At 33.4% G+C, this 16,712-nt stretch overlaps 1 protein-coding gene across 1 annotated transcript; it reads right to left on the bottom strand.

The window, feature by feature from the left end:
• Positions 1-612: 612 nt before the first annotated feature.
• LOC147079677 (transmembrane protein 208) lies at positions 613-5,787 on the bottom strand. The gene is made up of 4 exons (XM_085943091.1): positions 5,539-5,787; positions 3,111-3,269; positions 2,649-2,785; positions 613-1,954 (listed from the first exon to the last, which is right to left on the bottom strand). The coding sequence occupies exons 1-4, from the start codon at positions 5,542-5,544 to the stop codon at positions 1,732-1,734; spliced, it is 525 nt and encodes a 174-aa protein (XP_085799217.1). The 5' UTR covers positions 5,545-5,787; the 3' UTR covers positions 613-1,731.
• Between the last annotated feature and the right edge of the window lie 10,925 nt (positions 5,788-16,712).

Here is a 16,712-nt window from a genome sequence, read left to right as displayed (position 1 = left end):
TTGATAGAAATACTGAATAAATAGAGAATACTGAAATGTCATTTTGACATTTCATATTGCTTTCCATAGTAACGCACGTATATATTAATAATTTAGTTGGTAGCAACCAACAATAATAACTTTCCATACAAAACAGAATTAACTGAAAATGAATTCAATTCTGCTTAAAAATGGCTAAAAGTATTAAAAGAATGAATTGTCATTGTGTTCTGATATATTCTAAAAGTTTCAAATGTCTAGCTAGTTGGGAAGTTAATTAAAAATCTTCAATCGTCCAAAACAAATCATGGACAAACAAGAAAAAATTTATACTGGACACACAAGGAAAAATCTGTACCGGACAAACAAGAATACGAGCTAATAAAAACGTGGTAAAATGCATGTTTTGAGTTAGGTTTCGATAACGCCGTAATCATATTTATTGGTGACACAAAACTCTATGTTGTACATAAATATCTGTTGACAAGATATACTTGAGTAAAGTGTGCTATATTTAATAAATTTCATAGTAGCAAAATCTTTAATTGCGTTTATCTCAAAACTATGTTATTGTAAATAGGAAAACTCCAATATAGGTACTGAAATCAATCATTTTCAATGAATTTGTTTTTTAACGAATGGGAGAAGTTTAAGAATGTGATGTAATTTAAACAGGAATGTAACTTTTGTGATGAAGTGTGATGACATGGGGGTCAAAAAATACCATAAAGTGTATGACATCATTTATGAACAAGCCCCAATGTATGAAAAAATTGAATCCTAACTTACAGCAATATTAAATATGAATTTAGTAGCACCAATGATAAATTATTAAGCATATTAAGCTATAAAAATAGAATAAACGAACATGTCAGATTATTACATTCATATATGGCAGCAATATGTTGATAGTTCAAAATCTTAAACATTTTTTTGATTAACTTGGGCTGGGGCACTTCTTTGCTTCAATTTATATAGATTTAAAACACAACAAGTATATCGAAATTATAATATTATATAAAACATTTTAATCTACATGTACCACAAGCAAAACATGATTTAGATGCAACGCCAATATAACAGTGCTATCGTGAACATTACTGATTTATATTCATCCATTTGCATTTTAAAATAACCATCTCATAACGATATGTACCCAAAATACGCATATTTCTTTGAATAACGCAGCGCTTTTAAGGCAATGTAGTTGGAATTTTCAACCAAATGATGGATGCATCCAGCCACAAAGAAAAGGCAAACTTTAAATAAGTAGGAGAATGAGCACAGATCTTCACACCACCTACATTCTAGTCATCTAGTGCTTGTCCTTTTACAATGTATTCTAGTGTACCATATGGCTAATGACTAAGACATCTTTTTTTTTACTCACACTTAGCGGTGCAAATATCCTCATGGTCACAAGTAAAATAAAGTAGAATATACCAGTAGAGTCTAGCTATTGAATTTTAGAGAGGATGCAACCTTAACCCATCGTTGGTGCTACTATATCAGATCCTTCTAATAATGATGCTAATAAAAACAACTATTTTACGCTAGTAACCAGTAAACACAAAATGCAACCAACATAACAAATAAATATGTACATACATTATAATATTGCCTAAGCATACTGTGGGTATTTTATGAAGGCTGCTGTGATTGGCTGTTTTGTTTTTGGCTATTTTACAAGGGCACTATTCAGTGTCATAAGATTTCATACATAACTAATATTATAATTTGTTTAGTATCAAATCAATTCTTTTGCATCTTCATCTTTCTATCGAGTTTTCTTTGCTTTTTATCATCGATGGGCTGCTGAGGGGATGAGTCTTGGAAAAACCAAGGTGAGAGCACTGATCGCCACAGCATAAACATGGCTTGCATCGGCGCCAACAATAATAACAGCCAAAAGTAATTTGTTACCAAAGAAAGCAGCTGTGTACCGGCTGTCAGAATTATCAAGTCCTTAACATGCCTGAAAGAAATAATAAAGTTATATATTTATCAATACATCACAAAAAAACGCAATTACAATATCAAACTGTCACTAGGTACAATAAAATATATTACAACCATGCTAAAATGAATCATCAAAATACCCAGCCTTTAAAATCGAAATTACGAGAAGAATCATGCCAGGCAACAAATGTTATTTCAGTTTAACGGGAGTGCTATGTTCCAAACCTTTGAAAACATTTGAAATGCCTAAAAACATGGAAAGAGTGAAGAGCTCATTTGGGGAGAACGTGCTGCGTAAGATGGAAACGTGTAATACAATAATAAATTGTATGGGATATGGGTAAAATTGAGCCGTTTTATATGGCAGGGCCAGGACACAGAATGGACAAGTCACGCATACGACAAAAACTGACATTCGGGAAGCCTGAAGGCAAATGAAAACCTGATCAACTAAGTACCTAATGGAGAAATAGGTTGAGTTCCATTTACAGACCTTGAGCGTCCAAAACTGGAGGGAGGCGGCTTTGGATAAACCTGAATGGAGGCAGATGCGAGAGGAGACCAAGACCCACATAGGGTTGCAGTGCCAGGAAGAATAAAGTGTGAATTAGCTACTAATGAGTACACAAAAAAAATTCTGTTAAAGTACCAAAATGACAGTACGTATGGTATATACCTAAAAAGTTTCGTGGATATATTATAATACTCACTCAGCAATTCCCCCTTCCATATTTAGATCAGTTCCAGTATCAGAAAGTTGTCCTGTTTCAGAATACGTTGGTTTAGCTGCAAAGCGCATCAAATAGAAACAGATTTGATAAATTGCTGTAGTGAGAAAAAACAGGACCTGCAAAGAATAAACATTATTATTATATGATCAGGCGAGCCAGTCGGTAGAGTATTACTACTATTTACTACCCTAGCATTATGATGGATTATTATGAATGCCACAGTTTTCAAACGTTCCACAATCTTTAAACGTAGACTTCTGAATTATCACGTAAAAATATTGATTTATGTTGATTTGAATGTTGAATTAAACACAATTGCGAAAATTGCATACCTACATTTAATATTTATGAAATGACTAAACTTTGAAGCAAATACTTAGATATCTATAAATCTATAACACTATCCACCTGGAAATGGATTAAATTAATAAAAATACTTACAATAATACCTCCCGTGATACTTTCAAAGAAGAATATACACATTACTAAGCAATATATTGCTGTAGCTCCGAGGCCCATATTTCTATAAAATACTAGGGTGGCAGCATTTTCATCAACTATTTGCTTTGCCCCTTTGGTGGCTGGTTTTCCTTTCGGTGCCTGCAACAAAAATTACAATTATGTTATATTTTACACTTTTAAAAAAAAAAAAAATACACAGTGGCAGTTTAGTTGAAAACACGTTGCTCACCCAGATACTAACTAATCACTGTTATCCAGAATAACACATAAAAACCTTCACCATCACTTCTTGTTACTTTAAGGCTCATACACTTTATGGTATGTGAGTACAAAAGATAACGAAACCAATAAACTTTTTGACGCCATGCATATTCTTGAAGCCAATGGCCAACTTTAAACAATATTCAAAATCAAACTGCATTTCTCATACGAAACTAAGGCGCTCGCACAGTACCATTGCAATTCTAAGTTAGGGGGTGAGATGTTGGATTTACGACCACTTCCGGTAATGCCACCATGATTTTTCTTGTATACCATCGTCCCATGTATTCACAAAATAAACTGTGTATATCATATTATTCAGGCGAATTCAAAGTGCGCGCGCAGTGCTCATCAGGTATCAGCGCATCTATTGTATACACAAGGCTGCTATCGGCGGCTATTGAGGGTAGTTTAACATATTTATGTATTGAGGCAGTTAATTGTTACGATAAGTTAACCGTCTGAACTGTCAAAGAGTGCTATGTTTTAACAGCCTCTCTCTTGGCTGTGTTAACTTTTAGAGTGAGATAGACAGTTTTGACAGCTAACTTATTGTAACAATAAATTATAATACCTTGATACATAAATATGATAAACTACCCTCGATAGCTGCCATGTGTATAGAATAGATGCGCAAGTACGGAGGTGAGGAGTGGGAGCCACAACTCTCTGATATGGCACCGTGACTTTTCAGCTATACTATAGTCTCAGCTATTCAAATCACAAAAAAAACTGCATCAGTCATATTATGTGGACAAGTCTGAGGCACGTGCCCGATGCCCATCAAGTACCAAGTTATGGAGATGAGGAGTAGAAGCCACGTTCACTGCCCGGCCTGGTACCATGACTTTTCGTGTATACTATGGTCTCAACTAGACGAATCACAAAAGAAAGTGAGTTTCCCTAATTCTATATACGGATTCGATGACAGCACCTGGTCTATACCTCCCACTTTCACAAAACGTATTAAAATACAGGCTACATCGATATTGTTTTGGCTCCTCACTAAACATATCGGCCATTTCTACTTACTGTGACAGAAAATTATTTTGCATCTAGTGTTTTCAACCACTAGTGGTGGTAGGTTTATTAAAATTTGATCATAAATGCACGCTTATACTACAACCACTCTAATGTCTGACCCTCACCCATCAAGTCATCACAGCCAATTCAATTAAATCACATTTAAGTAGTAATAGCATGTTACACACCAGATTCCAACTGCCACATTTTTAGCACATACGTACATTAAATGCCAGTTGACAATAACACAATACATAGGTGCAAGATATCCATATGCATACTATATAAACAAATATTTTTATTACAGTTTCTGATTCTAAATATGTTTAACAATCTAGAGTTTTAGAAAACTCAAATCAATTAGAATCTAGAAATTACCGGCAGACATTAAATAACTCAATGCTTTTGCTTTCCAATAAGTGTTTTGGTACATTTGGTGCTATACTAAATTTACAATCAATGTAAATTTGAATCAAATGAATCTATCTAACATGTTCTGAATATCTTACATGTCTCGTCATAATTAGTCAGTGTTTTACACATTAGAAACTTACATTCTTTCAACTCTTATGAAGAATACGATTACAATAAATAAAATTAATAAATATTGTACTTTTTAACACTTCAAACATTAAAATACGTGAATTAACCTGATCCGTGCCACGGACGAGTTAACTCGTGGGTTCTTGTAAACGTCATAACTTCTGAATAAACATTCTGTGCATATTTTCTAAACAATATTTATCATTTTAGTGTGAAAATATTCACGATAAAATCGACAAACATGTTGTGTTGGTAAGTTTTCACAAATATTTATCATTCTGTTCCTATTTCATATTTTTAAGGGATATATTTTATTACGAAAATAGCTGGCCTAGAAGTGTCCACCTAGTAAAAATTGGCTGTCGGTGATAAGGTTAAATTTCACTAAGCCTAAGGGTATGGAGTACCCTCCATCTGTTTCCACCGCCGAAGTTAGTCATGACTGGAACTGACTACATACTAAATAAGTCTGTTTACTAAGCATAAATGAATGGACACACTTTACAAATGATGTTCGTTGGATTACAATATTGCTGACTTGGTTATTTTAAAATGAAATATGATTACGAAATGTGCTTACCACCATATTAATCGAAAACACTCCGGTTTCGTATTCAAAACAGCTGGATTGAAATTGATACGGTTTAAATAACCCTAAACGAAAGAATTTGTTTATTATTAGTATTTTGTTAACTAATTTCTTCCCGTATACTTTTATCACACGTTAATAAAATAAAGTAACTTAAACTAAAATAAAATTCGACTTGGAAAACATCGAATACCTCTTATATTCTCTTATAGCCTCTTGGCATTTGACAACTATAGTGATGGGGTATCACTTGTCCGTACCCGGATAAAAGTAACGAAATGATGCTAGGTAATTGTTGCCTATTGGTATCGAATAATATTTTCATTATTACTTACAAGGAAGAGTAGTCCTATTATTTTATTTCATAAGAGCGAATGGGAAGTAACATGGATTTCTTGTTCAAATCCTTCCTTACACAGAGTCTCCAGTGAGTGGAAGTTAAATTTTAAAAAGAATAATGATATTGGGTCCATGCTCCTGAACCCAATACTAAACTTCTTGCAAAAACATCTAGTTTCTGAGAAGTGGAATTCAAATTTGCGACATACATCTTACAATGCGCGTGCCCCACCACTACATTTCATTATGTCAAGTTCTTTTTTATGGAGATACTTTATCTTGAAAAAATATTATATTTTGGACGCTGTATTATAGCTTCAAGAATTGGCTTAAATTAAGATTTTTTTAGTATTCAATAGAAGATTAATATTAAAAAAATAGAATTAAGCAATACCCTAGTATGATTTTTAAAAACTAAAATTATAATTTTATTCCTCACTATTTCACAATATTGATGAGTAAAATAAACATACTAGACTATTCTAAGAATAAAATATATTTTTGAACACCATCCTAACGAACGCCATGTTTAACGTAAATGATATTATGAATTACTATACTAGGTACTAAGATATCCCGGATCCTGTGGCTAGCTCGGGATGTTGGTAGGATCTGGGATTCACAAAAATTTATTAAATTTCCATCTGTTTCATGGTAGGATTAAATGAAACTCGTTTTATTTTGGTCGATTTATATTCTTAGATTACTCATGTTAGTTACACTTCCAAATGTTTTATGTTCTTAATTTTAGTTTCGATATTAATAATTATTATCGTTCACAACTGTTAATCTATGGCCTTTCACTTCGTATCCCATTTTTCACTTCCATGCTCGATTACGTATTTTTTTCTTTTCTATTCCCGAGTCGTGAGGGCCGATCCTCACTCTTTAAATGGAGACCCTAGACCTTTTTATATCGAGCAGTGTTGTCATCTTTTTTTAACATACTCCTTAATATTAAATTTATTTGGCTTTCGTCTCTTTTATTCGGCACAATCACATTTTTCCCTGACATAGTATTATTATAATTAGATACAATTCTTACGTGCTAAGTACATGTTGAATATTTTGACAGTTAATCAAGGAATTTTGGACGTACGTACGTCTATTGTTCACTAGAGGTCAGGTGACATGGTTACACCTAATAATTACGTAATTTATACTATCGGGAGAGGCCCAATAATCATGGGTGTAACAGTACCTACTACGTACAACAATTTGGTTGAATATTGTAATTTCTTCTTACCTCAATTGTATGTACATTTGCAATATTTCAAATGTGTATGCTTTCAATGGTACACAATAACATTTTAGCTTTTACAATAATTTATGTAGCTACACTGTTAATTTTATTATTCCTAAACGTACATTACGACTACTGCCTACCTGATTACTATGAGTACAGCTGATAAAGTCAAATGTATTAAAGAGCCCCATCTCTACTAAAAGAAATAATTTCATTGGTTATTTTGACATTACACGTTTACGTTTCTAATGTTGCCATAACTAATAATGGTAGTGCTTAAAATTTATAAAACACTCTGTAATACGAAACCACTTTAGAAAAAACCTTAGATAGTAATTAATTACAATAATAATAGTTAGAATCATAAGGCTATAATTACTACAGTGTATTGTAAAAAATCTAAGCAAACCTTAGAACAAAAATTCGATTAAATATTGCCAATCTCTTTGTGATAAACTAACTAATTTAATTATGTAGTAAGAATACCATTATATGAAAAATAATTTATGTTGCGTGATTCCCTACCATTTCCCTACTCGCAAACATTATTCAGTGAAAAAAATATTTTTGAAATTGCTTTTCTGTATATTCGAAACAAAAAATCAACTTTTTGTAAATGGCTTATGTCCTATTTTGATACTCGGCTACTCATATTTGTGTTTCTATAATAACTTATTTAAAATATAATACCTACATAAGTATTTTGTGACTAAATTGCGAAAAACGTTTGCAGAATTATTTGTATTAATAAAATTATATTGAATCTGTACTACCCAAAGAGGCGGGATTCTTCGTCCTTCACGACTTCTGTCCTTCATTGTTCTTATCGAGTTCCGAGGCCTTTTACATGACGCGATCAGAATATTCTTCCAGGTATAATAATATCAATAGGTATACCGTATACGATACTATAGTCCAGGGTTTCCAAACTATGTTCCGCCGAAGCTGAATAGGTGTTCCGCGACAATTTGGAATACACTGCGCCACATTTAAATATCTTCTACTAAGTACAAGTAAAATAAGTAAAGAATCTACTTCATATTGAAAGGCGAGTGATGATCAGTCTCCACTGATGTTTATGACGCCAAGTCCAATAACTAGGTACAGGCGGAGGACCATCTTTTCTCACACCGTGCGTATGTAAGTAAACTAGTAAGGACGATTCCTAGGTTCGGAATCCATTTTCCGTGACAGCTAAACCAGTAGGCTTAAGCGAAAGTGACTATGAAAATCTAATTGATTTAATAAGTGAGTGTTTTGAAACAAAAATACAAATATCAGCCTTTAAATGATTTCTGGGCGAAACTAAATAAATACTTAATACGTTTTAATAACATTTTTAAAATTTTTACTAGTAGGAATTACCCAACCTAAAAAATAAGCTAAGTGTTCCGTAAAAAATTCCTGGTTTACGAAGTGTTCCATTGGAGAACAAGTTTGGGAAACCAGTGGAATAGTGGAACAATTTAACATTGAGCATGCGCAGATGCCAATTCTTCTGGTGCGCACCACGATATGGCGATTATTGTTACGTACAGTTTCTATTCCTGACTACACTTACACAAGCCTATTACATCGCTTTCTCTCGCTCGGCGCCATTTCGACTATGGCTTAATTTTTATCAAAACGATCGTACTACTTTAAATGTGTGTAGATCAATGACATTATTAATGTCATTGTTGTAGATATATTTTTATGTTATGTAATACCAACTACATGTGTAGGTACCAGTTGATACATTCTAGTATGTATTTGGATGTAGGTATTGTTAAATTAGAGCTAAAAATTACACCCACCCGCGCACCACATTGCGATAATAAAATCGAATGGGTACGTTAGGGAATACATTTTGAGATGTTAAATTCCATTTAATAGTAAACCCAACTGCTAGAATAGATCGGCAACTCGCAACTGGCCGGTATGGATAATATGAATAAGACGTGGAAAGCTATCGGAAATGCACTGAAAAATCGCATTTCCACTACATCTAAACACAGTACTAGGTTCGACCTCTTACGAGTCGAAGAGGTAATAAAAATGTTGGGGTTAACACTCACATTCTTATACAAAATAATAATTGTTGCCTGCGGTGCTAAATTGCCTTATTTATATTACTCCCTTGCAGAAGTTTAGAGTAACAAGTAAGTCGAATTAATAAAGGAAATAATATTGTACGACTGTATCCATAATATCATCATCATCGGTTTTTGCGCGTTTTGGCGTTATCGCGTTTTGGGTTGGTGGAGATCCGAAGTACTGACTGATTGATTTTGAGGCTTTACGATAAATAATTAAATAAAAACCATAAATTCCAACTTTTTTATTTGCATAAAATTTAGTCTTATTTCAAGATCGTGTTTTATTGCTTTCAGTTTTGAAAAGAATTATGGTAAACTAAACTCTTAAGTTAAAGTCATATAGTACTAGCCAACAAAAATGGAAAAGCAATATTAACTGTTTTTTCAGGAATTATTTAGAAAAATAAACTCGCTGAAGCTCGAGTGAGCGACGACTTAAAATAAAAGAAATATTGGTTATGTTTACAACACGTGCTGTTTACTTGGTTGTATTGAACGACTAACTAAATGACATTATGCGCATGCGCATGTACCCTCGAGACCGAAATGAATATAATCATAATAATAAGTTGTGTTGCATCGGCACGCGCAACTTCCGTCACACGCCAAACGTGTTACATCGGCGCGCGCAACTTCGTCACACGCCAAAAATACACTCTGATCTGTTTTCCCAAACGCGCCAAAGGAAGTATAACTTCAAAAAATCTTATGTTAAATTAACATTTAAGATGTTGGTATCATGACTGATTTGAGGCTCCCTTTAAAAAAAACAAAAATATTATAATATCAAGTTAACATTTATGATTTTGGTATCATTTAATAATTATATACTTAACTCATTTGAGGTTCTCTCAGCGCTCGAAATGGAAAAGTTTATGAACCGGAGCGCTCTACAAATTTTCTGAAGATATTTACATAGTCATCAAATCGTATGTGTATTTTATAAAAATATGTGTGACAGATTTTCTATTCTATGGCCTATCTAGCTCAGACGGTCAACATATTTTTTCCACGAGATGGAGCGATAATTTTACAAAATTCACGAGCCGGAACGGCGCTCCGGTGCGTTCCGTTCCATTTCGAGCCCTGGGTCCTCTTTTAAATCTCATGACAATCGATTGCGTCATCTGAGTTATAGTTAACGCGCCACTGCCACTTCCAGTCTGTAGTTGGATGTTGCGGTATAGTACCCACCTACTACGAAATAAATACCTAGTATGAAGTCGCGGAGCATTGATTAATTATAATTTGTAACCCCCCTCCCCCAAATAGATTAAGTTACATACCTACATCATTAGCAGATATTATTATGTTAGTAGGTAGTAATAATTATGTTGTTTTGCAAAAAACACTCAGATGTTAGCCATGCGGTCAGTGTGTCGTTATAGTTGTAGGTAGGGATTCCAATCCCGGGATCCCGAATCCCGGGATCCCGAGCTATTTTCGTTACCTATGAATCCCGGGATTGATAAACATAATCCCGGGATTTCGGGATTGATTTTTTGTCATTTTTTATGGAAAATAAAATAAACTACATTAGAAATAAATTGAGTTTGAATGAAGTTTGATTTATACCCATGTGTAGGTTGCCGATTCATTTTATTTTTTCACGTGAATTATTAAAGATGAGAAAGATTGGAAAAAACAATGCTTTGCACTTTTAACAAAGTAATTCTACCATGATATCATACGTTTTACGGCAGTTTCATTTTTGGCTGACTAATTAGATTTATGAAAAAATAAATTGAAAATGATGCGGAAAGGCCATAAGTACGCCATGATTATTTGCTTTACTATTTTAAATCTCGCTAATCCATTCATTATGTCTTTACTATCAGAAACAGCAATCTCATATTAAATTCACATTATTATTTATAATACAATATTATTTACTCCATTAAACTTGTGTATTTCTAAGATTGAACGTATACAATATTAACAGGGAACTCAGAAATATAGGGAACTGAAATACCCAACCGGTAAGGCTATGCAAGCAACCGATCTCGAGTAAGGTAAACTTAAACCGCGTGTTCAGAAAACGTCACTCTAAACTTGTGCGTCGGCCTGACAACTACTCCCAGTGCTCTCGGTTTTATGTTCATTTAAAATATAAAATGGCAATCTGTTCAGTAAAAGGTTGTAGTAGTGATACAAATATGAAAAATAAAAGAAATAGTGCAACTACATTTCACAAGTAAGCATATTTTTTTATTATTTTGAATATATATGTCAATATCGTAACATGCATTAAAATTTATTTTATGCGTGCTATTTGAAGTTACGCACAAAAAATGTTATATGCATTTGGAAAGTGCGACGCACACTATTGTATGCATATAATTCGTGTGTTTTGTTCGAATAACAGGGCCGCATTTCAGACGGAATATTAGATAATATTTATTATAATCAATTATAACTGTTTTCGTTTATCATAATGGTTTTTACAGTTGCATATGCAATATGCATAGGTAAATGTGCATTTATTTACTGTCAATATTCATTTTAATCACAAAATGAAGAGATAAACACACAAATTACAAAGTTTAACGATTTCAAATATTTTATGAATAATTAATGATATTATACTAAGAATTGACTTTTGGCATAACAGATTTCCACGGGATCAAGATCAAGATCATGTTAGGTTAGTATTGTTATAGTTATATAGTAAAATATTTACTGTAGAAAATTATATTTGAATTAGATGTCGATGGTCTGAATGTTACTTTCTATTATCAAGAAATAACGTAAACACATAAGTATTGTATACATATATAATGTTTATAAAGGGGCTGTATTATTTTTTATAATTATTATTTGTTTCTTTATTAAACACCATAACAGGCCGTGAAGCCCAATAATAGTGGTAAAACTCCCAGGCTTAAGGAATTTACATATTAGATTATGTACATATATTTTGACTTCACCGGGATCGAACCCAGAACTCATCATCTGGGATGGAAGGCCAGTACCTTACGCACTGCCGCCGATTATTAATTAAAAAAAAAACACATGGCTAGCTATATTATTTCAAATTTTAAAACTACGTCGACATACCTAATCTCCGTCGGCATTTTGACATAGCCATGATCTTTTTATCATTCCAAATAGGTACCTTGTTTTGGATATCCATCTCGACTACCATAAGCAGACACAAAACCTTGTAATTGCTGACTATCACTTTATTTTGAAGTCATTAAATGTTTCAGTTATGTATTATTGCTCACCGTAGATGTATTGTGTACCTACCTATATTTAGTCGGAAGGGAAGTGATAATGCCATGTTTAGAGAGATCTTCCATTATACATGCGACAGAAAAGTCAAAAAAGTTGATATTTGGTTTTTCTCCCTGTCTCGATTGAATAAATCGTGTATAATATTTTCTTATTTACGTTTGTACCGTCGTTTTTCATATTTGTGTACGAAAAATGAATAGCGTGTTAATAGATCTAGAGCTTCCAACCCTGTTTTTACTGAAACCTGCTAACTGGGTAACCGCGGATATGTAAACTAACCGAAAACCGGGTTATTATTATATAATTATTAGTAGGTATATGAACTAAAGAGACAAACCGCGAAAATAACATGTGAAAGCTTTTTCAAAAACGTCGCGTCGTAACAAATAATCAACAACTCAGTCTTCACTCAAGTAATAAAATCGCCTGCCTAAATTACTTTATTACTTACTTACCCTTTAAATGGCTTACTTTTATTGTTATTGATATAGTGTGAGACAAATTCCATAGAATAAATAATAGCGCGGCGGTCTTTAAGGATTACGCGTGGCTTAGATATCCACGGCAAATCTATAGAGCTGTGGGATATCGACAACTGCTTTGGGTTTTTTGCTTAATCCCCTAAATTGAGTAGGTACACGTCTTGTCTTGCCCGTAAATAATTTTGTTTGTATACAAATATATTGTAAATAATGTAAATAAGCAAACTAACAGCTAACTGGATAGTAAGTAATTTTCCTCTGGTTAATAATAATTGGAAGCCCTACATGGGTCCCATCATTATTGTTTATTAGATTGATTTTTTCAACCCACACCATTAATAAAATGTGTGTTTGATGGATGACAGTAAGTTAGGTATAAGACAAAATGTATGCTTTCTGTTAATATATTATTATAAATGCGATTAATGTTATACCTATATAGAATTACCTGTTGTATGTAAATATTGCTGTACTTATCTTGTTATTACTTAATCTTATATATTATGTGACGTATAAGTTGAATGGGATTTTTATAATTATATTTAATATTTTTCATAATTATTCTGTACAATGTGTTATTTATGTTCATTCATTTCATATAAATATACTTTCTAAAAAACCAAATTAATATCCTTTTTTTAATTTCTAGAAAGTATATTCCTAATTGTGTGTGAAATTAATAAGTATGTATGTTAATTTAAAAACGCGTTAAAACACTAATATTAGTAATATGTAAGTATTTAAAATATGTTTCGTATTAAGTCTTTCTACTGAAAGTAGTCATCAATAATGCGGCTCTGTGCGTGCTACGAAGGTCATTTTTTTGCGTCCACACATTTACTCACACTACTAAAATCCTGCTTCACTTTCAAACGTTTGTAGAATAGGAGATCGGAGTTCTATTTATTTTCTTTTCTGTGAATATTAACAATAAATGTCTTAAATAGTATAAATTATACTAGATTTATTTTTGACCAATTTTATCAATGTTATTTGTAAATATAAAATTTTTATTTAACAATGGAAAAAATGCCAATCCCGGGACCAGTCCCGGGATCCCGGGATTGTCAAATTGTAATCCCGAAATCCCGGGATCAGAATTTTGGCTCGGGATTGGATTCCCTAGTTGTAGGACGGGTAAACGCTCAAAAAGAAAACCCTATAATCATTTCGGGATGTCTAATTGCTTTTCTAACAAAGTGCGTCGACTGTCTTCAAATAGGTATTGAATGTGCGTTACATTTACGTGACAAATATATATTATTATTATGATACAGACGTAATATAGAACATAACATATTCATTAACACGTGTTTAAGTAACTTTATCCCATAATTTTCCATACTAGAGATCCGTAGCCTGTTATACCACACCAAGTAAAGTAAGCCACTTCCCATTCATTTTGTGTTCCCTGAATATAACATTTACTCTATTGGGGGCTCATGTGTGCTAATTCGGAGCTATAGTGGTGTTTTAATTTGACTTTTTTTTACTATATCTTCTATATATTTGGCAGTGACGTCCCAGGGCAACGTGGCGCCCTAAGGCAAAGTTAGATTGCCGTGCCCTTTCATTTTTAGTCTCAAAATTCGTTAGGTAAATACGTAAGTACCTTTTTATTACTTACTCATTTTTGGGCTATCTTGGCCAGACAAACCGCAAAAAAATCTTAAAGAATTTGATGTAGGTACACATGTCATCACATACCTACTGAAGATTAGAGTATTTCCACTAAACCCACTCTCAAACAGCACTGGTTTCAGGTATCTACGTAAAGGTCTGAGGGGCTGACAAATTTGGAGGCCCCCTTATGATTTTAGTATGCGTTATGGAAAACCGCTATTGATATTAACAGTCTTAATGATCGTAATCATTCCATCATTTGCCGCCCTTTATAAATGTGCCGCCGCTAAGCAATGCATGGTCTACCTATCCTCACGGGACGTCGCTGATGTTTGGAATGTATAGTGATTTTTTCCTTTTCAGTGGCCTCGAATCACAGTATGAATTATTGTATTATTTTATTTTAGCAATGCAGCATCATGCTGGTACCTATTAACTGTAGCCTATAAAATACAAGATTATATACTGAATGTCCGTGATTGTAATTTTGCTGAGAAAGCCGAGGTTAGTTGTATCTACCTATGTTTTAAAAGGCAGCGTTTTCAAAAGAGGCTCTCGCGCGCACGATCAGTAGTTAACATCTGCGACAGGTGATGCGTACACCTTGTCAGTGAACCAACAAGGTACGCCCTCCAGCTCCCCTCCCCACCTTTAAATCGTAACCCGAAAACCGCAAGGTGCGAGAGGACTTTTATGTTTTCGTCGATCTCTCGTCAGCATCTCTCTTGAAACCTACTAATTGGCAGTTTTTTCTGGTTATCGAAAAAATAATTAAAACCCACCGCCCTTCTACTTCGCGCAGCCGTATGACCGCACAATTTCAGCGTCAAGTAGATAAACAATATTATATTTTTTATATTAAACTACCGCGTTTCACGTCATGTCTTCCGTAGAAACTGTCTTGAGCTTCAATTTATTATTATCACTTATCAGTAAAGGAGTAAAGTAACACAACGCTGAGTGGCCGGCGCGAATAATTATTTGAAATTTGAATCAATCAATTGCCGGTGCGAACACAGAAACATAGTTTGGGGGGAGGGTCCATTTTGAACAAATTTATTATCCATAATATTTTTTATTCATTTTTAATGCGGTGGGAAGGGATGGGGTTAGTAAAATCTAGCATGTGCCCTTGGATTATAGAAAAATATAGATAGAGCTATTGCATGTGTTTGTCCTTCAAAACATGACGAACTTTTTCATGCACTTGCCTCGCCCTCTTCACGCTTCCTCCGCGACCCTTTCCAGGGTTATTCGAAAATATGTGTGACAGTGTGCGTGTCGTAGTGTTGCCAGATATCGAATATTTATTCCAATGTTATAATTTTACAAGCGATGTTTTTATAAATTATATTATGGCAACACTGGCGTGTTGGCTATGCACTTGGTAAAACATTACTCACTAAAATCGGCTCATGCGGAGGGCTTGACATGTGCCACTAACTTCCACATTTAACACTCCTTAATACTTATAGCTAGTCGTCGCTTCAACCATGGAATACCGCACTTTACATGTATATTCGAGTATACGTTCCATTACTTTGCACCCCGGCTCTAATTTACGGACTCTAAAAATATGTTTTTTTACATATTATATTATCTATTTATTTATTTATTACTTAAGTACATATATTAATACAAAATATATGTATATTATTTGGATCTAACTTTATGCGAGGCAGTGCTCGAAATGGAAAATTTCACGAACAGGAACGCTCGACAATTTCCCAAAAATGTGTGATATTAGATATAATAATATCTTTAATATAAAAATATCTTTTACTTTTACATGATGTACTTTTTTTATCATCATCTTCGCCCAATACGCTATCGGCTATAACAATTAGTGGTAAAATACAAATATAGAGTCATTTTAGTTTACGAAATCGTTTTCTAAAAAATACATTAATAATTATACAAATATAAATAACTAAACGTATATGAATCTAATTGGAGTGGGAAACATTATTAAAATACACGAAACAATAGACAAACTAATCACAATTTCCCATTGGTTTCGTTAGTAGTTTGAATAAAAATATGCAACTAAGAGTGTATAGAAATATGAGTGACGATTCTTCGGTTTAGACAAAATACATGCCGCTTTTTTCAAAACTCTGATTTTTCGTAAATTCGAAATATTTTGATTATGGTAAACTA

The sequence above is a fragment of the Rhyacophila brunnea genome, unplaced genomic scaffold, assembly GCF_057557595.1.
Source record: "Rhyacophila brunnea isolate RB1 unplaced genomic scaffold, BYU_Rbru_1.0 scaffold_1, whole genome shotgun sequence".
In the NCBI taxonomy this organism is placed as follows: Eukaryota; Metazoa; Arthropoda; class Insecta; order Trichoptera; family Rhyacophilidae; genus Rhyacophila; species Rhyacophila brunnea.
This window is presented reverse-complemented; position numbering and strand designations above follow the sequence as displayed.

Coding starts and splice junctions, on each gene's coding strand:
- LOC147079677 (XM_085943091.1), bottom strand. Junction 2,786..3,110: donor GTATCACGGGAGGTATTATT/GTAAGTATTTTT, acceptor TATTCTTTGCAG/GTCCTGTTTTTTCTCACTAC. Junction 1,955..2,648: donor ATGGAAGGGGGAATTGCTGA/GTGAGTATTATA, acceptor TATTTCTTTCAG/GCATGTTAAGGACTTGATAA.